Here is a 26,523-nt window from a genome sequence, read left to right as displayed (position 1 = left end):
TCAAAGGAAGTGATTTTAAGCTTTCTTTTTATGTCATTGCAAAAATTCACAATAACATTTCAGTAATTATATTTGAGGTTTTTCTCAAAATGGCAAAAAAACTGAATCTGAATAAAGAGCCCTTCTGTCCGCAGCCCCTCCCACTGATGAGCACGGGCATATAAACACGCTAGTTACTAGTCTTTCAATTCAAGCACCATCTCGATTATCATTGTGATCTGAATGCGCTCATATAGCGAGAATTATATGAGTTCCCGTCATATTTTCCTTTTAGACTTAAATACACTGACATATTTTGATTTGAGGCCCCAGCTACAATATTGGCAAAGTGTTTCAGATCTAGAGACAAATGATGCTAATATTAAATAGCATTTAAAATGAGCAATCTGCAGTCATGAGCTTCTATTAGCAACATTGATATTGTAAGGCTTTCCTTTGGATAAGTATGTCTCTCTTTTTTTCTAAGGTTGCTTTTGAAGTTTGGGCAGTTTTTGCTTTTCTGCAGGATATTGTGCTGCTGAATCAGGCCTTCACCACCTGTAGGGACATGCATGTTCATTTATAGAACAGCCAATAGGAACACACTCTCTGTAAAATGACCTGAGATTGACCAAAGTCTTCCATCAGGGACTAGATTTTCTAAAGCTTTAAAACGCCCAAAGGGGTTTCAAACGTTTTTTTTTCCGACCTGTTGAATATGCTGAAAAGGTCACTATGAAATGTTTTGCCCAATGATGCCAAAAATAAACTGCCTGCCTCATCGTTAACCATGCAGGAACATTGCTTTTCAGTGGCAGTGTGATTGCTTTTCAGTGCAGCTGGTTTTGTTTTGTCCTGGGATGCTTTTTCTGCTTCTCCTTCAAACAGGTGTGTCTTTGTGTGTCTGCAGGATTGCCTGTGGTTTTGGCGGCGCTCTCTTTGTCTACCTGAACCGGCTGATTGTGGAGTGCATGAGGAAGCAGAAGACTATTAACAAGTTCTTGCTGAGGAAGTGAGTAGCTGATTCTGACTGACACAGAATATTAAACACTTATGTAGATTGGCATTTTATGAAATGCACTTATTTGTCTTATTGCCGAGAGATGAGATGATTGATACTCCTCAGACATGAGAGTGGGAATGATCATTTTCTCTTACTTTAGGCAAGACGGGGGATATGCATATATCTCAAAGTATTGAATAAGTCCTTAATAAAAATAAGTGCTTATCCATAGTCGGTGTAATGCACCCAAATAACTCCTGTTAAATATATTCATGGGAAATGTAGGTTAAGTCTTTATATAAATTGTTTCAGTTTTACACATCACAGAGAGCTATTTACGCCTCACCACCACCACACATAAATCAAGCAAGCACATACAGTGTGACAGGCGCCCCCATTAATGACCCCGCAGTCCCTCTCTCCCTGTCAGGCGCCTGGTGTATCCCGCCCTCGTCACCCTGCTAATCTCCACTCTCACGTTCCCTCCAGGCTTCGGGCAGTTCATGGCGGGACAGGTGAGAAAGTACTTTCACGCTCTTATGACAGCATTGAAGCCTGCTGACTGTTGTGAGATGTTTGATGGTAATTCTGAGTGAATAGAAAGCTGGTGCTTCTCCTATAAAATAGCATGAGCTGTTCAATAGCTGCCATGGTACCTAATATGGATTGGTATAAAGAAAGCAACATTAAAACAGTTAACAAATGTTCAGTGTCATAGAGTTACACATAACTTGCTTGATGCAGCACTGCAGTATTGTGGATAAAAGAAAGAAATACGCCTCTTTTTCAGATAAGCTGGCTGCAGACACATTGTGCTGCCACTGGACATATCTGACAATTGAAACAACAAAGTGAAACGTAGTTTGAGCTTTTCTTAAAGTTGCAAAGCAAACCACTTTTGGGCTGATATTGCCTGTACGCTCCACTATCATTGTGCATAACAAGCCATTTCAATTCACTTTGATCCTTTCAGACTGTCAAAAGAAAGAAACCTCTGCTTGTGAGGAGGGAGAACAACCTTTATTTGTCCTGTGCAGTGACGCTCATTCATTGAAACAGTCTTGACAAAAAGACAAGCTTTTGCACTGCCATCAAAAAAGGTGTAATTGTTTCTAGAATATTTGAAACATGAGGAGTTGTATATCCAAAATCACAAGTTCAAATTGAGTGTCTTTGCACCGCACAGATAACAGAAAAGATTAAATTCCATTCAATGTTCCTTATTTCACAAAGGTATTGTTGAAGATATCATTAAGGGAGTCTGAGATTAATTAAAAACAAACAATGAAACATTTATATGACATCCACCAGCTGTACCGCGTACTGCATTTCTGGCTGCAGGGATCTCATGAAGATGTAGATCCAAAGCTGACCTTTTAATTCTCCTGTAAGTCTGTCTTCTATATAATCACGTTCAGATAACCTTTCCATCTCGTGTCGACCCTTCAGCTCACGCAGCACGAGTCTCTGGTCGCTCTGTTTGACAACCGTACGTGGTGCCGGCAGGGCGTGGCCGAGGAGTTTGATTACCACCACAACGGCTGGAAACATCCGCAGGTCAACGTCTTCATCACACTCGTCCTCTTCATCGTTATGAAGGTAGGCCTTTGACATATGTATAGAAACGGTTTAGGATTTGATTCCTTTTTACTTATTGTCACACACACTTGTCTCTCTGTCTCAGTTCTGGATGTCGGCTGTGGCCACCACCATGCCGGTTCCATGCGGGGCCTTCATGCCAGTGTTTCTTATCGGTGAGTAAATTATTCAGTGTTTTCTAACGAATCTACTGCATTGGTAACAACCTCCTTTATCGGAGGTTTACAAAGCACTGAAAGGTTTAGGGCCAAAATACATGAACAGTATAATATGTATTCCTACTTTATAAAACATCCTGACCTCTTAAGTAGTCTAGGACAAGTTTGCTTTCTGTCCCGGGGTGAAATCTCAACATGGAGAAGCAGCATTTGGTTTTTATTCACCATATATATATATATATGGAACAAACTGCTCCAAATATGTTCTTTTAAGTTAAGACTATTTGTGATGGCCTTGTATTGACTCAAATAATTGATTGCTTTCACTTCAATGTAACTTTTATTCTTGTATTCTATACCTGTCTTGATTGTGTTTGAATGTCCTTTTGTTACGTAATTACATTGCACTTTTGATAAAGCCACAATCTTGCCTTTTTAAATAACTTCTCTCTTTGTGCAACGAGCAGGTGCAGGATTTGGCAGACTTGTTGGAGAGGTCATGGCAACCATGTTTCCTGATGGCATACATGCTGATGGCAGCGTGTATCCCATAGTTCCCGGCGGTTATGCTGTAGTTGGTGAGTTATGTTATTGTTTTACAAACTGTACCTTCATTCATTTTGTTTCTAATTTGTCTTCATAATAATCTTTCCAAGCCACTTCTCTTGTCTTCTTTGTGATTGAAATTGTCCCCACTGCGAAGCTGCAACCATTCGTATCACTTCATGCCAGCTTATAGAATAAGATTGATGAAAACTGATTCCACTTAAGTTGAACACTACATTTGTTCCAAAGTAAAATAGAAAATCGTTTGATACAAAACTGCCACGGTCCTGGCTCACTGGTTAGTGTGACAGGGTGGCGCTAAATGTTATGAATTAGAACGACATCCTGCAGAAAATCTGGTTTGGATTTGCTGTCATGAAGCATTCCTTCTCTGATTATTAAAACACAGATACATTGCACATTTAGCACCAGATATTAAACTGTTGGGAAAATACTGAATGTATTTGATAACAAAGGCCCAACTGTAGCTGTGTACGTAACAGGATGTATGATTACATAGAAGAGCATCAGGACACACTGTTTTAGCCATATGATAGCTATGTGATTATCATGATGATTCAGCCTCCATGGAGATAGACATATGACAAGAATGATCATTTCTGACGTGGGCCGTGAGCTAATCTAAAACTAAACATTGTATACTGCTTTGTACCGGTATCCCTGCATCTTGTGACTGTAACACCCTCTCTTGTATATAAGCATCTATGTGATGACTACTTCCATTCTTGCAAGGATAATAAATACATGTAACCTGATATTGAAGCTCAAGCCGGTGACGAGTGATATTTTTCTAACATAATCTGTTTACTCTTTTATTCATGTTTACAAAGATTCCTCATCACACACACAAGACAGACATTTTTCTTCTATGATTCCCCCCCACACAGGTGCTGCAGCGCTGTCTGGAGCCGTCACCCACACGGTGTCCACGGCGGTCATCGTGTTTGAGCTGACGGGTCAGATCTCTCATATTCTGCCTGTGATGATCGCTGTGATCCTGGCCAACGCCGTGGCCCAGTCGCTCCAACCATCGCTGTACGACTCCATCATCCGCATCAAGAAACTCCCTTATCTCCCTGAACTCGGAATGGGGCATCAAGAGTGAGTGCTTGTCATTACCCGCCTGTTTGTTTTTCAATAAAACCACCAGATGAAGTTATATTTAGTTATTATCAGTGTGATTCTGTGCTCTCATCTGTTTCGTATCTCTTCTCTCACCTTTCATTTCCTTCCCCTCTTGAATCAACACCTCTCGATTCCCTTTTCTCATGTTTCAGGAAGTATAATATCCGTGTGGAGGACATTATGGTCAGGGATGTGCGTTACATCACTCTGAACTCTTGCTACCGGGACCTGCAGGAGATGCTGCTGACTGGTCAGCTCAAGACTCTGGCACTGGTTGAGTCCAGGGGTAAGTGCATGGCAAACAAAATCAATCTTAACAAATCTCAGCATGCAACATTATAATACTACAGAAAAATGTCAATACAAAATGACAATGAGACACTGAACTGTCTGTTCCAGGAAAACTCTAAGCAAACACTTGGTAAATGACTGTTTTTTTATGCAACAACCATTCAGGTGTGAGACCTGGCCTTTTCAGGATGAATTGCTCAATTGTTATTCAGCTGAAATGAGTTCACCCCTTTTTTATATGTAACCCACTCAAATAATACAGTGAGTTTTTCACCCTGTAATAAACAGCAGCTAGATTATTTAAATCGTTTTACAAAATAAATGATCATTTCAATCATACTGTACACTCAGCCATCCTATAGTCTAATTAAATAATCCTGCGATAAATCTTCATGACGGTTGTGCCTTGTTTCTCCCCCCATTGATATAAATGAGTTTAGAAACATTTACTTAATATAAACACATCGGAATACAACAGCATCACAAATGTAACTAGAGAATGCAATTCCTGAAGAAATTGCTAGTGGGAATATGCTGAAAAAACTGACACTAAACTGCTATGCTGAAATGTAATGTGTAAGAAGAAAGTGAAGAATTTAGATTGAAATGAAATGTGTAAGAAGAAAGTGAAGAATTTAGATTGAAATCATACATGAACACTGGGGGCTTGATTGTGTGATAAGAGAAGAAAAGAAAGTAAAAAGGCTTGGAAAAGCAGCAGAATATTTGAACTGCAAACTTGTGAACTAACTTGATGGCGAATGATCTGTCGCCATGGCAACGACATTTGATGACACCCCATAATACGCTTAGATGCGTTGATGGCTGCATCGTTACCAAACCTGTGAAGTTTTGGGGCGTTTGGAGCAGTTTCACTGAAGTTATGAGAAAACCGTGTGGGATGGAAACGGCATATGGTGATATTTCATATTTGGCGTAGAGCTGTTGAGGCATTGACCGGTGATATACAAGTGAAGATTGGGGGACGATTGGACCGTGTCCATTGGACTAACAGCGACATCGTGTTTCATGGCAGTGGGCTGTCCCCATGGCAACGGCATTTGATGACACTCCATAATACGCTTAGATGCGTTGATGGCTGTATCCTACCAAACCTGTGAAGTTTTAGGCCGTTTGAAGCATTTTCACTGAAGTTATGAGAAAACCGTGTTTCATGGTGAGCATTGTGTTGCCATGGCAACGGCATTTGAACTTCACGGCTGGACTGTTACGGAGCGTCCACACAGCAGCGTGCGTTGACGCTTGGCGGTGGGCGTGTCTGAAGCTTGGGGAGTCAACGCGAGCAACACGACCAACAACCAATCACATGAATCTCCCGCCCCCGACATACAAAGCAAAAAACATTCCATGCTAGCTATATATACTGTCTATGCCTGCTAGCTGTCCATTCAATGTTTAAGCAAGGTACACTGGATATAAACTCCCCAAACAGGCGAAAACCTACCAGTTTCACCCACTATCTCTGCCACCTCCCTCCATGCCTGGCTCCTCCGGTTTGTATCCCGGTAGATGAACAGAGACTGATCATACAGCACCGGGTGATTCACTACCGCAATGATTATTTTCTCCTCCATTTTATGGAACATAGAAATGACCTGCGGTATGGCTCTCGCAGCATACACGCGGTTTGATTGACTAGCAGTTGTACTGGCAGATTTTCATAAACGTGATTTGATTGGCTGACGCTTCCGTCGAAGCTTCAAAAGTTGAACATGGTTCAACTTTTGACGCGAGCAACGCGTAGCTACGCTCCCCACAATGCAGTTCGGCGAAGCGTGACGTCACCCCATTCCAAGTGAATGGGCAGAAGTGTTGAAGCTTCAACGCACGCCGCTGTGTGGACGGGCCGTTACGGCTCCTACACACGGCGGCGTGAGTTGTCGCTTGCCGGCGGTGGGGGGCTGAAACGCGACCAACAACCAATCACATGAATCTCCCGCCCCAGACACACAAGCACGCGGTTTGATTGGCTAGAGCTTGTACTGGCATATGATTGGATTGGCTGACGCCTCTGTCGAGGCGGCAAAAGTAGAACATTGCTCTACTTTTGCAGCGAGCACCGCGAGAGAAGCTGAAGATGAAGGCAAAATGAGGCATGGCTAAAATGCATGATCTGTTTGGTATTTTGAAAAATAAAACTTATAAATATACCTTTTTATAGGTATGGCCCTACAATATATTATTCAAATATAGCATGATAGGTCCCCTTTAATGTTGTTAATTATTTTGTATTGTGATGCTTTGGCAACATTGTTTAATTTAACTTTCATGCCAATAAAGCCCCTTTGAATTTGAGAGAGAGAGACGCTGTCAGTTGGATTGATGACATCATCGTGTTCCATTGCACAGGTGTTTATAGTTGAGCTAACGAGGTGCCTAGACTTCAAAGGCTTCATTGTTCTGAATGAGAGATGAACCTCTTACATGTGAATGTTTTATGGAAGAACGATAACAGATATCTGTGAAATTTCAAAACGTGAAGCATGTCAAGGAAGTTGAGTATCTTAAGTGTACATTTTATGTACTTTCGGGTTAATAATGTGGCCTTTTTGGCAGTTTGACTAAAGGTGTGCGGCTGCTGCTGTGAGGGAATATCTGCCTGAAATTACAATGGGCTTTAATGGAGACATGTTGAAAGTTTTTGTCACTTCATGCCCTCAAGAGGCACTTTGTTTAATTTTTTTTTGCTTAATTATTTGTCATTTTTCAAGCTACGAGATGTTTTCCTACGTTTATCATGAAAAATTATGTCTCCAGAATGTAGGGTTTGGGAATTATGGCAGTTTAAAAAAAATATATCAAGGCACATTTCAAGATTTCTTACCCTCTAGCTGTGACATCTAGTTAATGTTAAAATGTGAAGAAAACCTCTAAAACAAGGTCTGAACAATGTTTAATATCTCTAAAAGTAAGAATCAGATTTAAAAGTTGTTTTACACGAATAATGTCAGAAAGATGTGTAACATTTTAAAGATGGAATGAGGTTTCTGAGTGAAAGTATGAATGAACAGTTAGCAGTTGAAGTCGCATGAAGATTTGTTGAAGTTGAAGAATTTCTCCATTGACTTCAATGGTTAAAAATGTGATGTATTATGGGATGTATCTCTGGAATTATGAAAGTTATGAATGAGAAAAGTAATAGCCATCGATTCCCGACCGAGCTGAACGTTTTGATGTTCGAACAGAGTTTCTGCAATGTTCAATGCGGGAGGAGAAGAGGGCCAAAATAACCCGGCGGAATAATACAAATGTTGTCCGTAGAAGAACAGTTAGTTGGAATGCTGTTAACAGCATTACATTACGTTACATTGCATTTAGCTGACGCTTTTATCCAAAGCGACTTATAATAAGTACATTCGACCAGGAAGATACAACCTTGAAGAAAACAGAATCATATAAGTACATCAGGTTTCATAGAGCCAAACATTTCAAGTGCTACTCAGTCCTTTATTAGTATATAAGTGCTTTGTTAGTAATTGTCCTGATTTCAATGGGGAGCTCATTCCACCATTTTGAAGCCAGGATAGCAAACCCACGTGTTTTTGCTGATGGGAACTTGGGTCCCCCTCGCAGTGCGGGTGCAGCGAGCTGTTTGGCTGATGCAGAGCGGAGTGCACGTGCTGGGGTGTACGGTTTAACCATGTCCTGGATGTAGGAAGGGCCAGAACCACTCGCAGCATGGTACGCAAGTACCAGTGTCTTGAAGTGGATTCTAGCAGTTACCAGAAGCCAGTGAAGGGAGCGGAGGAGCGGCTTGGTGTGGGAACATTTTGGAAGGTTGAAGACCAGACGAGCCGCTGCATTCTGGATGAGCTGCAGAGGTCGGATGGCACATGCAGGTAGACCAGCCAGGAGGGAGTTGCAGTAGTCTAGGCGTGAGAAGACGAGAGCCTGGACCAGAACCTGCGTCGCTTTCTGGGTCAGCTGGGGACGTATCCTCCTGATGTTGTAAAGCGTGTATCTGCAGCAGCGGGTTGTAGCAGCAATGTCTGCAGTGAAGGACAGTTTGTCATCTAGGATCACACCCAGATTCCTTGCAGTCTGAGTCAGGGAAACAACAGAGGGGCCGATGTTGATTGTTAGGTCAAGAGTGGGACAATCTTTTCCCGGAAGGAAAAGCAGTTCAGTCTTGTCAAGGTTGAGCTTTAGGTAATGAGCAGACATCCACTGAGAGATGTCTGATAGACAAGCAGAGATGCGTACGACGACCTGGGTCTCTGAGCGGGGAAAGGACAGAATTAATTGGGTGTCGTCAGCGTAGCAGTGGTATGAAAAACCATGCGGGCTAATGACAGATCCGAGCGAGTTTGTGTACAAGGAGAAGAGGAGGGGACCAAGAACAGAGCCCTGAGGGACCCCTGTAGTTAATTGACAAGGGTCGGACTCGGACCCTCTCCAAGTTACCCTGTAGGTGCGGTCTTTGAGGTATGAGGTGAGGAGGGAAGGTGCAGAGCCTGAAACTCCAAGTTCCTGGAGAGTGCGAAGGAGGATCTGATGGTTCACCGTGTCGAATGCAGCAGACAGGTCCAGAAGGAAGATGACAGAGGAGAGGGAGTCTGCTTTAGCAGTGTGCAGTTCCTCAGAGACAGCAAGGAGAGCAGTTTCTGTTGAATGACCTGCCTTGAAACCAGACTGGTGCGGATCCAGAAGGTTGTTCTGATGGAGATAACAGGAGAGTTGTTTAAAGACAGCGCGTTCAAGTGTTTTAGACAGGAACGGGAGGAGAGAGACAGGCCTGTAGTTTATAACATCAGACGGGTTGAGAGTGGGTTTCTTTAGGAGAGGGTTTACTCTTGCCTCCTTGAGACTGTTTGAAAAGTGACCAGAAGTTAGAGAAGTGTTGATGAAATGGGTGAGAAACGGTAGAATATCAGGAGCGATAGTCTGAAGGAGGTTTGAGGGGATAGGGTCCAGAGGACAGGTGGTAGGAGGGGCAGAGGTAATGAGGGTAAGAACCTCACTTGGAGAGAGAGGGGAAAAGGAGGTCAGTGTGTGGGTGAAAGGGTCTGGTGACCCAGCGGTGAGTAAAGGTGAGTCAGAAAAAGAAGAGCGAATATCATCAACCTTTTTTTCAAAGTAGTTAACAAAGTCGCTTGACAGAAGGGAGGAGGGGGAAGGGGCTTTGGGGGGGGTCCAAAAGGGTGGAAAAGATTGAAAATATTTTTCTGGAATAGGAAGATTGGATCTTATCTTGAAAGAAAGTGCTTTTTGCCTGAGAGATCGAAGCAGAGAAAGAGGAGAGGAGAGCCTGATAGGTTAGGAAGTCGTCGTGGTGTTTGGATTCCCACCGTTTCCGCTCTGCTGCCTGAAGGATGGTTCTATTAGCACGCAGTGCGTCATTTAGCCAGGGAGCAGGAGGGGACTGACGAGCCTGCCGAGATGTGAGAGGACAGAGAGAGTCCAGAGAGGATGAGAGAGTAGAGAGGAGAGTTTCTGCAGCAGAGTTGGGAGGCAGGAGTTGGAACGAGTCAGAGGAAGGGAGGGCTGAGAGCACCGATGAGGCAAAGGTAGAGGGGGAGAGGGGGAGAGGGAACGGAGGTTACGGCGGACAGGTGCAGGATGAGAAGAGATTAGTTTGTTATGTTTGGAAGGGGGTATAGAGAATGAAATGAAGAAGTGATCGGATGTGTGGAGCTGGTTTACAGAGAGGTTAGAAGTAGTGCAGTTCCTTGAGAATATGAGATCAAGGACATTGCCAGCGTTATGAGTTGGTGGGGATGGAGACAGTGAGAAAGCAAAGGTGGTTAACAGCATTCCCACTAAATAAAGCGGAATCAACATTTCATTTAAAAATATTATGCTTATAAGCTTAAGTTATATTTATGACCGTTTAGAGAGCAGGCAAGCAGAAAGGATCCTCATGCAGACTCAGAGACTGAAGATTTAATGAAGATACTTAAAAAGCAGGAACAGCAGGCAGCTTACAGACAAACAAAACTACTTTCAGCCATCACAAAGGAACAGGGCTGCTATAAACTGTGACTACTTGGGGAAGTAGGATTAGGTGAGCAGGGTTAAAAAGGGACAGGTAATACAAAAACGAAAGACATTAAAATGAAACATAAAAGGGCAGATTATAGAAAGAAACTTCATAAAGTATGATTTATTGCAGGACTGTTGTATTAGTTTCAGTAAAATATTAAGACTATCACTGACTTTGGTTGTAACGTATGCTGACACAACCCCCTTCAAAGCAATTATTCTATGTTCCACTTTTACCTCTGCATAGCCAATTCTATCTCATTTCCTCACATGTTTTCTGTCAACGTTTGTCTGCTCCTTCTCTTTCAGAGTCCATGATCCTGCTGGGCTCCATCGAGCGTCTGCAGCTCCAGTCGCTGCTCTCTGTTCAGCTGGGCCGCCAGCAGAGGCTGGAGTACCTCCGCCAGCTGGCCCAGGACAACGGCACCCAGGATCACCTGTCCAGCCTCACCACCGACAGCACGCCCAGCTCCCCCTGCTCCCACTCCCACATCAACGCCTCCTCCACCACCAGCGCGCGCCAAGCGGTCCGCTTCCTGGTGAGCACCCAACAGGTGTGAGGCGTCCGGGGGCGCCAGGGCAGGGCTGGGGGAAAAGGCTTGGGTTATTAGCAGTAGACATAGAGTGGATCAACCACAGCATGTGTGAAGCATGTAGCAGTAGGTAAAGGCACAGATGGACCTGTTGTGGTAAGTGATTACTGTTAACTGTTTAAAATGCTTTATTTCCACGGTGACATTAACACTTCTCTTCTGTGTCTCTGTCGTCTGTGCCATTACCTGTCCTGTTTTTTTATCTGCATGTGCTCGTGTCTCTCTTTTTTTTGTTTTTTGTTGCCTTATGTGTTTGCCTGTGTGTGTCTGCATGTGCGCCTGTGTCTGGCTTCGTCTGTTAACATTGTGTTCACATAGATCTCCACAGAGGAGTCTGCCTCCTTCAGCCCGGTGGTTTCCAACGCTCAGCTTCCTCTGAAATCTGCCTTGAAAACTGTGTCCGCCATCGGCGACTCAGAGACGCCAAATAGTATGTACTTAACATCGGTGTACACATACATACATACATATACACACACACACACACACATACATACATACATACATACATACATACATACATATACACACACATACATACATACATACATACATACATACATACACATATATATATATATATATATATATATATATATATATATATATATACACACACACATTAAGACATACAGAGTAACAGTGACGTTTGATTCCAGGAACATCAAATAAGCTTTAAAAAAATGTTGTATTTTCTCTCAAGGTTCTCAGACCTTGACCTGTGCTGACCACGATAAGGAGCTAATGGAGGTGAGTTAAAGAGCGGGATACGATATGTGTGGGTGCAAGTATGAATGTGATGCGTATCTTACACGTGGGTGTGGGCTCTCTCTGAGTCCACCATATGCCGCCCTCCTCCTCTTCCTGCTGACGGGCTGGATCCACCCACTGGCAGCAGGGTTTTCCTGTGTGCCATCATCAGTGCAGTTTAGTTGTATAACTTACTGTATAAGGCATTGCATAACACCGTCACTGCCTGTCATTTTGAACATCCAGGATGTTCACAGTTCTTGGTCAAATGAAGGGTATGAAATATGTTTTATGTATTTTCAACCCTTAAACAATATTGATGCTCTGGTGGGTCAATCATTGTTCAATTACAAAGATTTATAGCGGAGATACCGGTACTCGATATGTTACAACTGATTTAACATAATTGGATTTAAGAAAGCAGCCATTCAAACATTCAGTCTTGGTGTTCAACATGTATAACTCGATGTTATGCAGCATGTGGTTCCCAAGCTTTTGCCCGCACATTTTTCCTGACCAGTAAATATATTGACTCATTCATCAATGCCAACTTAAGCGACATAGATTTGTAAGGAAGAATAAATCAGTGCAACACCCTCTGACTTAATGAAGTCTTAACACAGCTAAATGTAATGAAGAACACTGAGAGACTACAGTGGTTATTTGAGATGAATGCTAACATCAACATGCTAATGTTAATATACTGATGTTTAGCATGTTCATCTCATTCCCTAACAAGCAATGAACCTAATAAGTGTTGGAATGTCAATAGTTTTTTCAGGTTTTATTCGTTAAACCACATTATTGGACAAATACAAATGTGAGCCTGTTGATGGATATTGAGGGATGTTAAAGGATCATCAAAGCTGTTGCAGTTTATCCTGAGGAAGACATAAATCTAAAACAGTTGTCGAGGCATTTCATCAGAAAACCAAAAGCTGATTTAACAGTATGTGAAAATGTGCAATGCCATTTTTGTTTCAACATAATAGCTCCTTATGGAGACAACAGAGACAATCACAACGACTTAAAGTCCCAAACAAGAATGCGTGGTGTTCAGACCCCTTTTTTTCTGGCATTGTATAACCCATGTTGTATTAACATTGGGTTTCATTACAGATTGTCTGCCCTTGTCTTCTTCTGTACTGTAATAATTATACCCTTTCAGCAACATTGTGCCCACGTCATGTGACTTCTCCTGGTAGAAGTCAGACGGGGAACCAATGTTGCAGCAGCATAAAGGGGGAAACTGTGAAGCTCTGTTAATGTTGTGTTCATGTCTTCTCCTCGGTCGGAAGAGCCCGGCTGGGCCGGCTCCTCCTGAACAAAGACAACCCAAGCCCAAACGAGTGCGGATCTCCATGGCGGTAAGATTGTCTACCGCCTAGAGACTGTTGCTTAGTAACCGTTGCCTTGCGACACGCACGTAGTGAGTGCTGGGCCAAAATATTTGTGGTGCAACATACAAAGCGTCAGAGTGGCTTTGCAGAGAAGTAGAGAGATGGGGCTGTAAAGGTTTCATAGTCTTTTCAACATCAGTGTAAAACAGGTATCTCATCAGCTTTCTTTGTAACTGCTGTTAATATGCCTTCTGTGTCATTGTTTGTTTGTGTTTAATTTAACGCTGAAGGTGTAATTAATTTTCTGAGAAATGTGTTAACAGTTTGACCCATAAATCAAATCTCAGCGTAAACCTCTGAAACTCTATAAGTGACTAATTAGCGTAGAGCTCTGTATTTCACACACAGCCACAAACAGATCCCCCCTTCAGATTTCCCCCACACATAATCATCATCATCATCATCATCATCATCTTTATTTAAAGAGAATCTTGGTCCATTATTACAAGACATACAACACTCAAATATAAATGTGTTTGTGTTGGTACACTTTGTAGTGTACTTAATGGTGTAACTTTGTGTATATAAACCTTTGTGTGTGTGTCAAACAGGGTAAATGTACATCTTACTTGTCGATTTTTGGACTGTCTTTTAGGACTCCACTGATACGGAAGATGGCATGACTCCATCAGACGTGAGAGCTGCATTTACAGAATACAATACTGTTAAGTTGTGTTTTAGAATAAAAAAAGTTTAGAAGTGTAATTGTTTCATTATCGTTCTCCCTGCAGATAGCTGAGTGGGAGGAGCAGCAGCTCGACAAGCCGGTGGATTTCAAGAACTGCAAGATTGATCCTGCTCCCTTCCAGCTGGTAGAGCAAACATCTCTGCACAAGGTACACTATAAAAAAGACCTACATAACATTGACTTCAACTTATGATATGAATATTAGACAATAAACGGCCTGGAAATGTGCCAACCATGTGTATTTTTTACCACTTTTAGTGGACATGTGTTTAATTACTACAAACTGTGTTAAAGTACTATACAAATGTAGTTCATTGTGGGCTTAATCACCAGACTGATGGGCTATCCTGGTGTTACAGCTTAAAGGACCTGGCACTAAATCTGCAGGTGTTATGAGGTCCATGAACCCCAGTTGAATTCTTTGAAAGGTGCTTTGAATGTACTTAATGACCCTTTAATTATAAAGTAATTCTTAATGGCGTTTTAATGCATTGACTAATGTTGGGATCATTCTGCACAATATCAGCCAAATGACCATCTGGAGGGACACTCACTCATCACTCATTTGTTCTTGAGCGCTTTGCAGTGGTGGAAGAAGTAGTGTAGAAGTAGATTATTCTCATTAAAGTCATTAATTTCTGCCCCTCCACAGACCCACACTATCTTCTCTCTGCTGGGCCTGGACCACGCCTACGTGACCAGCATGGGACGTCTGGTTGGAGTCGTCTCTCTCAAAGAGGTTTACATTTCTTTACTTTAATTTTTCAGGCTTCTGATTGAAACATTTCTTTTTGATATGATTGTTAAAATATATACTTAAAATGATGATCCTATATTTAAAGGTCCCCTATTATGCTCATTTTCAACAATGTATTATAGGTCTCAGATATATTCAAAACATGTCTCTGAAGTGTTTGGCTCGAAATACCCAACAGATCATTGCAGCCAGCATCCCATAATCCCCTCTGTTTCAGCCCTGTTTCAAAAGTGCTGATTCTGTGCCTTTAGATTTAAATGCAAATGAGCTGCCACGCACCTCTGCGAAATATTTGGTTAAAAAGAACGTAATGGTGCTCTAGGAGGAGATTCATGTGATAAGGTGGGGGGGGGGGGTTACCTTGGTTGGTTATTGGCTAATGGTTCCACAACCCAAAAAAACATTATGACATCACAAAGTGGCCACGATCTGATCAGCTCATTTTTCAGACAGGTTTTCATATAAATGGATCAGGACAAAAAGAGAGAGAATCTTTTTTTTTGGTTAGATTTTATGGAAGATGTATGTGGTTTGCACACACGACTGGATAATTCAGACTTTGATTACATTGCATGAGTTGTGTGTTTTTAAGTTTTCCTTTTGTAAAATGTGGCATCGATTGGCTTCAGTTAATGGAGAATTTCCCCTGTTTTATATTATCGCTTGTCTCTCCCCATTCCTTTTTCTTTTTTTATACAATTGATTCACTGCCTTTTTCTGTCACTCTGTATCTCCAGCTGCGTAAGGCCATCGAGGGCTCGGTGACGGTGACCGGAGTGAAGGTGCGCCCCCCTCTGGCCAGTTTCCGTGACAGTGGGAACAGCTCGAATGTATCCGAGGTAACAGAACTACACAAGCTGTGCCTCCGCCACAGGGGGCTCTCGTTGCCACGGGAACCCAACCGTCCAAATGTGCAGAACCAGCCAGACCTTGCGTACAAAGAGATCCCCGTCAACTTCTCGGACCAAACGAACCTGCAGTTTGAGGCGAGCCCCGGAGACGCCTCGAGCCAGTCGTCAGAGCTGGTGCTGCAGGAGAGCCCCTCGTTCACCGAGGACCAATCAGAGTTCACTTTTGACTGCAGCCCCTCCCACACTGAGGAGTCGGAGCTGGCCTGTGACTATGACCTCCCCACACACACTCCTGAGCCGGACCACACGGAGCAGGATCAGGGAAGCCCGTCTCTGAACAAGGACCAATCAGAACCTGAGGGAGAGGTTTGCCCCGCCCACACTAAGGCCCAATCAGAATGACCCGAGGGGATCCTCGCTGCCGCATCATGAATATTTATGTTTCTTACATTCGTAGAGGTCGCTCTCACCTCCCAGTCCAGCCTAGATACCCTGTTTCTAACCTTGTTGTGTGAGCGAGTGAGTGAGAATGAGTACATGTGACATCATTATCATCATGTGTTTCTGTCAAACTGTGCAAATGCTGGTTTTAAAGGATAAAGCTGGTTGTATTCTATATTTTTATAACTCAATGAAATCCCATGAAAACATCAAAACCAATTCAAGCTGGGAAAAGTGATGAGAAAGCTCTAGTAGAACATTTGCGCATGTCGGTGGGTCACGTAGCTGAGGGGCCAATACTGGAGATCAGTGTCAGAGAGTACTACTGTTTATATAAAGAAAAATGATATAAAACCTTCTGTGGCTTCAGAAACCCTTCATGAACTACGATTCAATTGACAAGTGAGATACAGAGAAGTGATATGACCAGACCACTATAGCTCCTCTTCTTTGCTTGCAGCTGCATACGTGGTAATTTAAGCACCAGGTTTTGACAAGGAAGAATAATTAATTGGATAGAAAACAATCTGCTGCATTAATGTTGAACCTTTATTTAGACTGTCCCTCGTGACTGACAATGTTCAAGGAGTGCAATACTCAATCAGTGGAGGAACAAATATCAGTTTTAAGTTGCCTTGAGATTTTGAACCTATCACCTGATGGAATAATAGATGTTAAAATCTCCCTTTTTTTTAACTGAGCATATACCGATGTTAAATTGTGTGTTTTCAAATTCAATTAAACGAGATCAAGAACGACCTTTAAGGGGACCATAATCAAAAGCTTATGCTCATCTAATGATGTCGCTTTTTACGTGACATTAATTTAAACACTTCAGCAAGCTGGGTACTGTAGGCTATATTACTCAAACGTAACTAGTGCATTCGTTGGGCATTTATTTTAGCTCTGTTTTATGGTGGTCTCCAAATACACTAGTTGTATCTTTTCATGGGGTTTATTGACCATGAGAAACATTTAGAATATTGCAAGCTGTATGTTTTGTGTGTGTGTGAGACATTTTGACACTTTCCTTTCCATGCTCAGATCTTGGACTCTTTAACATATTTTGAGTCTTCATGCCAAAAATAAAATCCTGTTATCATGTCTTCAACTACATTACTTAGAGAATAAAAGTCACGCACAAATAATGGAGGGGGAACAATAATAGACAAAGCACAGAAGAACAAATGAGCACACGATGGTATGAATTGAAACTACTACCTATTCACTATCAGTGGACCAATAAACTAGAAAGTGGCTGATAATATTTATACATAAAGGTGTTTGATGATATGCAATAAATATACAGTAATAATGCAGTTAAAGAGGGTTTAATAGCAACAGTGTCATCATTAGTTTGTCAGAACTCCATTGTTTAATTACCACACATAATTTACTAACAAATAATGGTTTCCATGTCACCTCGAAAATCCCCGAATCAGCAGAGATCTACCGTTCAAAGGCAACTTCCAAACAGGGGCGGTTCTAGGGGGGGGGCAACAGGGACCAGTGCCCCCGTAACACTGACCAGGGACCCCCTGTGGCCCCTGGTTACAATATTACGATTGATTGGAACTAAGTCCAATCAGAGTCCTGGATGTAGTGGAGATTAAACTGTTCATTACCTTATATAAAAGCAAATACTGTTTATGTTTTTTAATTAAATTGTCACTTAATGTTACTAAAACAAAAGCTCTGAATGAAAAAAACTACTGAAACAAAGGACTGTAACCTACATTTACTAAAACAAATAATCTTACAAAAACAAATATCAATTACTGTATTGTATGTTTATTTTACACAATTACTTTATACTGCCTTTGTCTTTTTAACCCGCTTGTTATTGTGCCCCTCTCATGAAATAACTGGCCCCAGCTTGGCCCCCCCAGTAAAATTGGTCTCGAACCGCCACTGCTTCCAAAGGTCCGCCAAGCTTAGTAACAGGGCTCCAAAGCGGTGAAGCACATTGTATTTAGCATGAGTATAGTTTACTTCACATGTAGCCTGGTTTGGCTTTAGAGGGGCTGATTTAATAAGGGCAACGTCGACTGTCTGTCACTTATACTGCCTCTACATTTCTGCTTTGTGAATTTAATTGTGTGTTTAACGAGATTCTAGCCCGATAAAGGGACAACACTTAAGCTCAGAGTGAACGGAGGAAAACTGGCTGTATCTTTATGAGAGTAAATGTAATCCAGCCTGGCCTCTGTTGTCGAAAGAGCAAAGAGTGTTTGAGTCCTTGTTAAGACCCTGAAATGGATGCATGTATTTTATTTTCATGCAACAATTTTAAAGCCATATTTCAATCCTGTGATATCATCGCAGCACATGAACTCATTGTTTTTCAGTGTAAACATTGGTTCAACGATTTATAAACGTCTTAACTTTTCGTTTGCATATAGAATGTGACGTAGAGCTCGCCATATAGGATAACGTATAAGGAGTTAAATGTAGAGAGTGTATAAGCAAATTTGCAGCGTATATAGTTAAGCAATAAGTCTGTAGTATCTCCCTTTATATGGCACACTGGCCTGTATATGCTCTGTACATATGGAAATACATGGATGAGATCTACGTACATGATATTGTACATAGGAGAGTTATGCATTTGAAATCCAACAGCCATTGTTATTTTTCAGAGGACATGAAATTGTTTTTGTACATGAGTGAATGACTAAATAAAAAACAAAACACCTTCAGAAGTTGTTTTCATTTGTTGTACATTCAGTTTAGTGAAGGAAAAAAAGACAATCTTCCTTTTTAGAAAAATCATTTATTTATATATTCATGACATTCAGACATTCAGTATCAAACATAGCCCGACCCCACATGACACAGCATGACCCAGAGAAAACGACACTACAAAATATCCATAGAAAACCAATGCAACACATGACTCTCCACAAACAGATGTACAAAACTCCGATTGAACAACAGCTTTACATTCTGGTTGAACTCTCCAATAAATATATATACTGTTTCACGGCAGCGATAAACGGCGGAGCGAGACCAGAACATGAAAGGCTTTGAGGATGAGAGACAGAAGGCAGCGAGTGGAGAGGAGATGATCAGAGGAGGAGGGGAAGAGGAGGATGAGAGAGGTTTACAGTGAAAGCAGAATCGATTTTCTCATCATATCCAGAATCAACACAGACTCAAAGAGACATAAAGATGGACAACACATCACATCAGTTACTCTTTCTTCTCCTCCACTTCCTCCCTTTCTTCCTCTTCGTCGAAGGACGCCACTCCGGATGAGGCGCGGTCGGAGAAGAAGCTTCTCCTGCTGGATTGCCACGCTCGAAACTCGTGAAACACGCTGCCTTCCTCCTCCTCGTCCTCCTCGTCCTCCTCTCCAGGAGACTCGGAGTGAGAGGTGGAGTAGCAGGAGTCGAACCTGCTGCTCCGGGCTCGGGGTCTCCACTCAGGCTTGTTGTGGATGCAGACCTCGTTGCATTGCTCCTGGGAAACAGTGGGCTCCTCCTGACCCTCCACCCTCTCCTCCTCCTCCTCCTCATCCAGGAAGGGGCTCAGGCAGTCGCTGGGTAGAGTGGGAGAGTTGGTCTGGGAGGATTGAGGGTCAGTGTGGGACGCAGTGCTGGAGCACAGGGGGCAGTCAGGGGTCGGAGCCTCAACACCCTCGCCCTCAGGCTGGCTCGGCGCAGCGCTGATTGGACGGTACGCGGCGCCGTCTGAGGGAGGAGCAAAGAGTCAGAACACCTGGAGATGGATGGGAGAGGGGGGAGAGGGGGATGGGAAGATGAAGGCGATTTGTTAGATGATGCAGAAATGAAGATGGAAATGATGAAATGAACAAGATGGAGGAGACTGTGGATACCTGAGCTCTCGTTGGAGGGGGTTTTACTCTGTCCGTTGGTGTGGGAGTCTTCATCATTGGAGTCTTCCTCATCGTCATCTATAGACGCCCAGGCACGCAGCTTAGCCTCTGCGATGGCAAACTGCTCCGCCACTCCTAGCAGAGAAAACAGGTCCAATACATTTATGACAACCTTAAAATAAGGAAATGTTGCATCTTTTAATAGGGTTATTTTCTTTCCTTGGTTTTATTTGAATTTCTAGAAAGGAAAGAAAAAAACGGTTTGTCTTTTGAATCCTGTGACACCCTCAGATTTGTTGTGACTTGTTTAAAAGATGAATGTATTCAATAGAGTGGAGAAAGAAAAATCAGATTTTTTCTGACAGTACAGCCATGTCTATATAAGGAAAGTAAAGAGTGAAACTGCTACCCTGTCAGACTAAGTAAACCAGGGGGGTCAAACTCAAATACACAGTTTGAACTTATTGAAATGAACTTATTGCACATATTCAACCTGGAACTAACAAAGCTTCAATTATTGCCTATAAAAACAACATTAAACATTAAATAATTAGTTGCATTCATTTTGTATGGCTCTATCTGCAGAGTCATTTCTTATCATTGCATTTTTCCATAGGCCAACAAAAGCTTCAAAAGAAAAAACAAACATGCCCTGTTGTCATGAGAAAAAAAGTGCAGAAGGAAACATCCATTGAAACTCAGTGTGCTGCTCTGTGATGCTCGTTCAAGCCAGATACTTGGCATCTCATCTTGGGTGCATAATCATCAATGTTTGGGGTCAGGCTTTGAGCTGAGGAAACCCTCCTCCGCCGTGCAATATACCGGCGGACCAGATCTAATAGTAATTAACAATTATCCTGTGGGCCGAAATTAAATCCACCAAGGGCCTGATTTGGCCCCAGGGCCTTGAGTTTGACACGTGTGACGTAAACATTAGGGCTTTATAATGGGCCCATTATTTGGTTAATAATAGCCTTGTCTAAAAAAAACTGTACTACACAATTTCCCAAAGCCCAAGGTTACATTTAGTTTTACCTGCAGACAGAAATGCATCCAAATATTCAATTTATAATAATATTTTTGATCTTTAAAAAGCCTAAAATAATTACATTTAAGAAGATGATATCTATATTTAAGAGAAAGGTGATCATTGATATTGATCATCAAAAACTCTATGTAGCACATGTAGCCTGGTTTGGCTTTAGAGGGGCTGATTTAATAAGGGCAACGTCGACTGTCTGTCACTTATACTGCCTCTACATTTCTGCTTTGTGAATTTAATTGTGTGTTTAACGAGATTCTAGCCCGATAAAGGGACAACACTTAAGCTCAGAGTGAACGGAGGAAAACTGTCTGTATCTTTATGAGAGTAAATGTAATCCAGCCTGGCCTCTGTTGTCGAAAGAGCAAAGAGTGTTTGAGTCCTTGTTAAGACCCTGAAATGGATGTGTGTATTTTATTTTCATGAAACAATTTTAAAGCCATATTTCAATCCTATGTGATATCATCGCAGCACATTAACTCATTGTTTTTCAGTGTAAACATTGGTTCAACGATTTATAAACGTCTTTTCGTTTGCATATAGAATGTGACGTAGAGCTCGCCATATAGGATAACGTATAAATAATTACATTTAAGAAGATGGTATCTATTTAAGAGCAAGGTGACTTATTGATCATCAAAAACTCTATGTTGATTTTTTTTATACCTAATTATCGACGACTATTCGTTTCAGCTCTTATCACAAGCTTTTTAAAAAGCTTATTTTGGAGCTTTGATCTAAGTGTGAAGAAAAAATACTTAATCATCCGTCACTACCTCTCTCTTTATCCCTCTCTCCCTCCCTTGATGTCGCCGGCGCCACAGAGGATGAGTCACAGTGAAACAGCAGGAGCGGTCATACCGTCGGTGGGCAGTGAAGTGTTCTGGGAGAGAGTCTAATAGGCCACCATCTGCTGCCAATACAAGACATCACCCCAGAGACAGCGTGGTGGGCGGGGCGGACCGCTGACAGGCAGGAGGGTCGGGGGATTAGCCGACTGACAGGAGAGTATACTGGAGCTAAACCGAGCTAAGCAAGAGGAGGCACGTGCCCTAAGGGTCTTCAAAAGTAGCGTGGACATGAAGGGTCAGAAGATTTTAAAATACACTTTTAGTTAATTTAATGGGGGTTAGTTTAAAGTCAGAGCAGCTAATGACCAGGAATGGGGTGGGTGGGGGGGGGGGGCAAATCAAGAAACTATCTCAATAAATGTTTAAAGTTACTTTTTTGTAATTTAATAATGAGTTTTTGTATTGACATTTCCTTTTATGAATTCTTCTTGTGCAAATAAATCTCTGTGAAAGTTTTTAAGTGAATTAACATTTCTTGGTGGATAGTTTTTTTTTTGTGCACATTTGACTGAAAAAAGTAATAGGGATAAAATCAGCCATATTAAAAAGTGGTGGGTCCCCAGCATCCCCAGTGTAAATGACATGCCCACGCAAACAGCGAGTTAAACACTAAAGCTGGATACAACTCTTATCCTTGGTTGAAGGTGGCAGAATGAATACCTGCAGCAAAGCGCGCCTCCTTCTCTCCCTCGCTCAGATGGCAGTAGGAGTTGAAGTGAGCGGCTGGCGGCGGCTCCGCAGGTTTGGGCCAACCTTTCCACTCGATGAGGTGGGCGACCCGGCCCTGAGCCAGGGAGGTGGGCTTGGTCACATGGTCCCTCACTGCCTGAGAGATACCTGAACGCAGAGAGGAGATGTTTTAGTTCTAGACATTCATTCATCAAGTATAAACGGTTGAAATCAAGTAAATACCATTCAAGGAGGATCTGGCAAGTGCTGCAAACTCATGGATGCCGACACTTTTCCTCGAGTCTGCTGGAGATTTTCCTGACTTCGGAATCATTTCACTCTCCTCAGATTTCACCTGGAAAACAGATTAGACGTTTAGCAAAACTCCTTGTTTGACAAGCTGCAAATGAACTTTGTTGGGTCACACCCACCACTAGTCAGTTATTCCAGGATTTCCACAGAACAGTAAATGTTTACCAGGCCAATATTTACACTGTGAGAAAACATCTAAAAGCAAGTCAATGAAAAGCAAAAATTCAAATATGAATCACAAACAAACACGTTTGGGCCTTCATGCCAGAATAAGTGCTCCATCCCAAACAGAGCTTTACAAAAGATACTTTTCCTACCTCTTCTCTCAGTATCTCCCTTGTTTCTCTACTTCTGGGTTTCAGCCTCATTCTGCAGCGTTGGTGCAAAACGCAGCAACCACACAACTGAAAGTCACAGCTCGGGTCTTCTGGTTTAAACCACCAGGCAGACGAGCAAACAGCTATGCCCTACATTTAACTTCAACAGCTGCTAAAGCCACTGTAAGCCGAAAGGAACCTGTTACAATGGTAATGGATGAGAGAGTTGAAGGAAGGCGGACACTCTTCGAGCCACTGGGCTGACATATGGTGTTTGACCGGCTCCGTTAAGCAGCTCCAGCCAGCTGATCCATATTAAAAGTGATATTGCCACCCTACTAACTACTCGGCCGAGAACAAAGACACACATGGCTGCAGGAGGTCGATCTGGTTGCTCGGCTAAATCTGCAGAAGCTGCTGGGAATGTGTCTTATTTTGAAGGGAAGGTGAGTCCAACAACATGTAGCCTGAACAAACCGAGCATGTGCATGACTTGACAGATATCCCTAAGCAGATCATCCCCACAGGAGAGGCTCCTTCCTGCAGTTAATGGCTTACGTTGAAGTCAAAAATCAAATGTGTGTCAGAGGCCCACAGTGGGGGGGCAGTGATGTGACGACCGGGTGACGTTCAACGCTGCAAATCACTCCTGTGAGCTCAGTACATGTGTGACATGCTCCACAGTGATAAACACACAGCAAGACTTTCAGCACCGTGGACATCTTAGAACATGTTGACAGAATAAGACACACTTAAATCAGCTTATTTTTTAGGTCATGTGCCAATTAGCCTCGTTTGTCACCACCTACACACGGTCACACCGCAGTTCCCCTCCATACCTTTTCAGTCTGTGTCTCCTCGAAAAACAAAAAAATATTCACTGTCAAATTGAAATGTTCCTCTCTGAATGTTTAATTTGGATAATTTTACCTAGTCGACAAGGTTGGGAGAAGAAAAGAGCAAAACTATGTTGTATAAGATTGTTTTTTCTCAAAATGATAATGGTCTCGTGGCTGAAGCCGCAGCCCCCCAATGTAGTCCACTGGAGAAACAGGGTAAAAAATGTTTATTTAATGGAGAAAATCACAGCAAGACTACAGCTGAAAACTGAGAAATTTGAAGAAAAATGGTCCCCATTAATACAAGCAACACCAGATCTCTAGCAGCAAATCTTTACTTATTTATTTTTATTTATTTATTTTTCATTTATTTTATTAACTGCACTTGTACTTGTTTCTTCTGGTTGGTAAAGCACTGGCTCTTACTATCATAATGGGTCAGGTATTGTGGGATCATGTTCCCGATGAGGGGGAGTGATAATATCTGTAATATGTTGATAATGTTTGCACAATATAGAAATTGATAACACTAAGAAACTGTATGTCCTTTTGGTGCCCAAGGAGGGTATGTATGATTAATCCTGGTGTACAACAGCTGCAGTTATGTAAGCATCTCCATGTATGTTCTATTGATGTTCTGTATGAAAAATAAATAAAAAGTTCCAAAAAAGAAAAAAGATGTTTTTTTCTCTGTTCGTTGCAATCAGTTAAAGATGCGACAATAAGTTGATTGGCATAAAACATAATAGCAAACTATTTTGAAAACTGATTGTCAGAAAATTGTGTTTCCAGACTCTCAAATATGGATATTTCCTGCTTTTTGGGGTTTGTCTTTTCTTAGAAAATGGGGTTTAGGACTACCAAAACAAGACATTTAGAGACATCACCTTTGACTTGAGAACATTTTCCCAATTTTAAGAGATGTTATAGCCTAGATGAAACAATTAGTGAATCTAGAAAATAATCGGCGTATTCCTCAGGAACTTGTAATATTTATTAGTTTCAGTCCTATAATTAATTATCTTGAGAACACTCAGATTTAGGCTGTGACCCAATTAAGGTGTCTGGACCCCATTATTGGAACCACTTCTGTAAATATATTCACTATTTACAGCCTTGATGACTCGAAAGAAATAAAAGATTAACCAATAATTTAAATGATAAGCAGTCAAACGTTTTGTGACTGCTCCCTTTTATATTTGCTTGTTGTTCTCTTTTTTAACCTGCACGATTTGGCCTCTCTGAAGCATCTATGTGATGTTGCTTTTTAAAAAGACTCCCACTTCATGCTGATTGTCAGCTTATACACATGCTGCTAAATGACATTTATCCTGAAAAACAACAACATGTAGAACGATTTTCAATTGTGATCATGCTGCTTTAAGTCCTTTACACATTCATATTTTGATTATCTTGTAGCCTACCTGCAGAGGCAGACAGCAGTGTGCCTTTCTTTTGACACAAACATGACTAAACATGTCTCACAGGGTGATCGTCAGCCTCTGGTGTGACTTCTCCCTGCAGGACCAACAAGTGGGGTCGACTGCAGCCAAACACCTGCATCTGTATGGATGGAGCCGCAGTGCTGATTTTTTTTCCGGAAATTCAATCAACAGAAGCGACACGCTGACGGCTGAACAACACATCATCGCCATTGACTGCTGCAGGCCTGTAGCCTTCAATTATGGGAACATAACGCACAAGATGCAACAGCAACAGCAGCAGGTCTCCAGGCAACCTCTGAAGTCTGCATCTGCATACCAATGTCTCCAGACCTGCATCGGGTAAACAACCCGGACCCCCCCTGCCCTGAACGCCCCCTTCACTAGCGTTGCTCGGTGTTCTGTAATGATCCTACCTGTAAGTGGGACCGCTCATCATGATAATGCGCTTAATTGTCTCCAATCCGATCAACAGATGACGGATGTCCCCGTGCAGCTCGCTCTGCAGCATCAATGGCTCTCAGGGTGCGGGAACACCATGCTCCTGTCTCCAGCATCAGGTCTCCGGTTCAGACGCACCATTTGTTGCTCGCTATGTGGGTTACTTGGCTGTCCAAATGCCTCCCGATGGTAAGCGTCATCAGCGCGAGGCGGTGTCACATCTATGCCCCCCCGAACTCCTCCCCCCTTCCTCCCCGCAGAGACAGCATCAAGATACAGTCACCTGCAGATTTGGCCCTGGATAGCTCTGCTGCTGGTTTTTGCTTTTCTTATTCTCTCTTTTTAGTTTTTGTTCTGATTTTAGGCTACTTTACCGTACACTTCCGCAGTGGTGAGGTAAACAGACTCTGCAGGGGGCATGCGGGTAATGTGCGGAATCCACTGCAGTCTGATGTCAAGAAAACGCTGGAAATATCTTTTAAAAAATTGTTTTTATAAAAAAACTATTTTACTAGATTAACCCACTTATGTGTATAATATTTGTATCTTATTTTATCAAGTGTCTTA

The 26,523-nt window shown here is 42.2% G+C and overlaps 2 protein-coding genes across 9 annotated transcripts in view; one reads left to right on the top strand and one right to left on the bottom strand.

The window, feature by feature from the left end:
• The window catches only part of clcn2a (chloride channel, voltage-sensitive 2a), a 47,577-nt gene extending 28,296 nt beyond the window's left edge, over positions 1 to 19,281 (top strand). For 3 of the 5 annotated variants that reach the window (XM_079650061.1, XM_079650058.1, XM_079650062.1), the window contains 15 exons: positions 890 to 991; positions 1,395 to 1,497; positions 2,432 to 2,581; positions 2,667 to 2,736; positions 3,207 to 3,317; positions 4,194 to 4,407; positions 4,584 to 4,717; positions 11,035 to 11,279; positions 11,637 to 11,748; positions 12,022 to 12,068; positions 13,367 to 13,435; positions 14,064 to 14,102; positions 14,200 to 14,304; positions 14,809 to 14,895; positions 15,651 to 19,281. In XM_079650061.1, coding sequence (XP_079506187.1) covers positions 890 to 991; positions 1,395 to 1,497; positions 2,432 to 2,581; positions 2,667 to 2,736; positions 3,207 to 3,317; positions 4,194 to 4,407; positions 4,584 to 4,717; positions 11,035 to 11,279; positions 11,637 to 11,748; positions 12,022 to 12,068; positions 13,367 to 13,435; positions 14,064 to 14,102; positions 14,200 to 14,304; positions 14,809 to 14,895; positions 15,651 to 16,166 — 2,104 coding nt within the window. In that variant the 3' untranslated portion in view covers positions 16,167 to 19,281. The remainder of the gene's footprint in view (positions 1 to 889; positions 992 to 1,394; positions 1,498 to 2,431; positions 2,582 to 2,666; positions 2,737 to 3,206; positions 3,318 to 4,193; positions 4,408 to 4,583; positions 4,718 to 11,034; positions 11,280 to 11,636; positions 11,749 to 12,021; positions 12,069 to 13,366; positions 13,436 to 14,063; positions 14,103 to 14,199; positions 14,305 to 14,808; positions 14,896 to 15,650) is intronic. The other 2 variants (XM_079650060.1, XM_079650059.1) reach the window with 2 other exon arrangements.
• On the bottom strand, positions 18,959 to 26,192 carry fam131aa (family with sequence similarity 131 member Aa). 4 transcript variants are annotated; one of them, XM_079650073.1, is made up of 5 exons: positions 25,932 to 26,192; positions 22,849 to 22,960; positions 22,597 to 22,773; positions 20,044 to 20,178; positions 18,959 to 19,897 (listed from the first exon to the last, which is right to left on the bottom strand). In XM_079650073.1, the coding sequence occupies exons 2-5, from the start codon at positions 22,937 to 22,939 to the stop codon at positions 19,398 to 19,400; spliced, it is 903 nt and encodes a 300-aa protein (XP_079506199.1). In that variant the 5' UTR covers positions 22,940 to 22,960; positions 25,932 to 26,192; the 3' UTR covers positions 18,959 to 19,397. The 4 variants fall into 4 exon arrangements, with proteins under 4 accessions (XP_079506199.1, XP_079506197.1, XP_079506200.1 ...); XM_079650071.1 differs by lacking the exon at positions 25,932 to 26,192 and adding an exon at positions 25,498 to 25,852; XM_079650074.1 differs by lacking the exon at positions 25,932 to 26,192 and adding an exon at positions 23,793 to 24,018.
• Between the last annotated feature and the right edge of the window lie 331 nt (positions 26,193 to 26,523).

The sequence above is a fragment of the Notothenia rossii genome, assembly GCF_949606895.1.
Source record: "Notothenia rossii genome assembly, chromosome: 9".
NCBI lineage: Eukaryota > Metazoa > Chordata > Actinopteri > Perciformes > Nototheniidae > Notothenia > Notothenia rossii.
This window is presented reverse-complemented; position numbering and strand designations above follow the sequence as displayed.

Excerpts from the sequence above, each read along its gene's own strand:
- fam131aa (XM_079650071.1), bottom strand. The coding sequence starts at position 25,551 with ATGTTTAGTCATGTTTGTGTCAAAAGAAAGGCACACTGCTGTCTGCCT. Across the intron at positions 22,961-25,497 it reads ACTGCTGTCTGCCTCTGCAG|GTGAAATCTGAGGAGAGTGA; the intron begins GTAGGCTACAAG and ends TCTGTTTTCCAG. Across the intron at positions 20,179-22,596 it reads GGAGGCGCGCTTTGCTGCAG|GAGTGGCGGAGCAGTTTGCC; the intron begins GTATTCATTCTG and ends TTTCTCTGCTAG.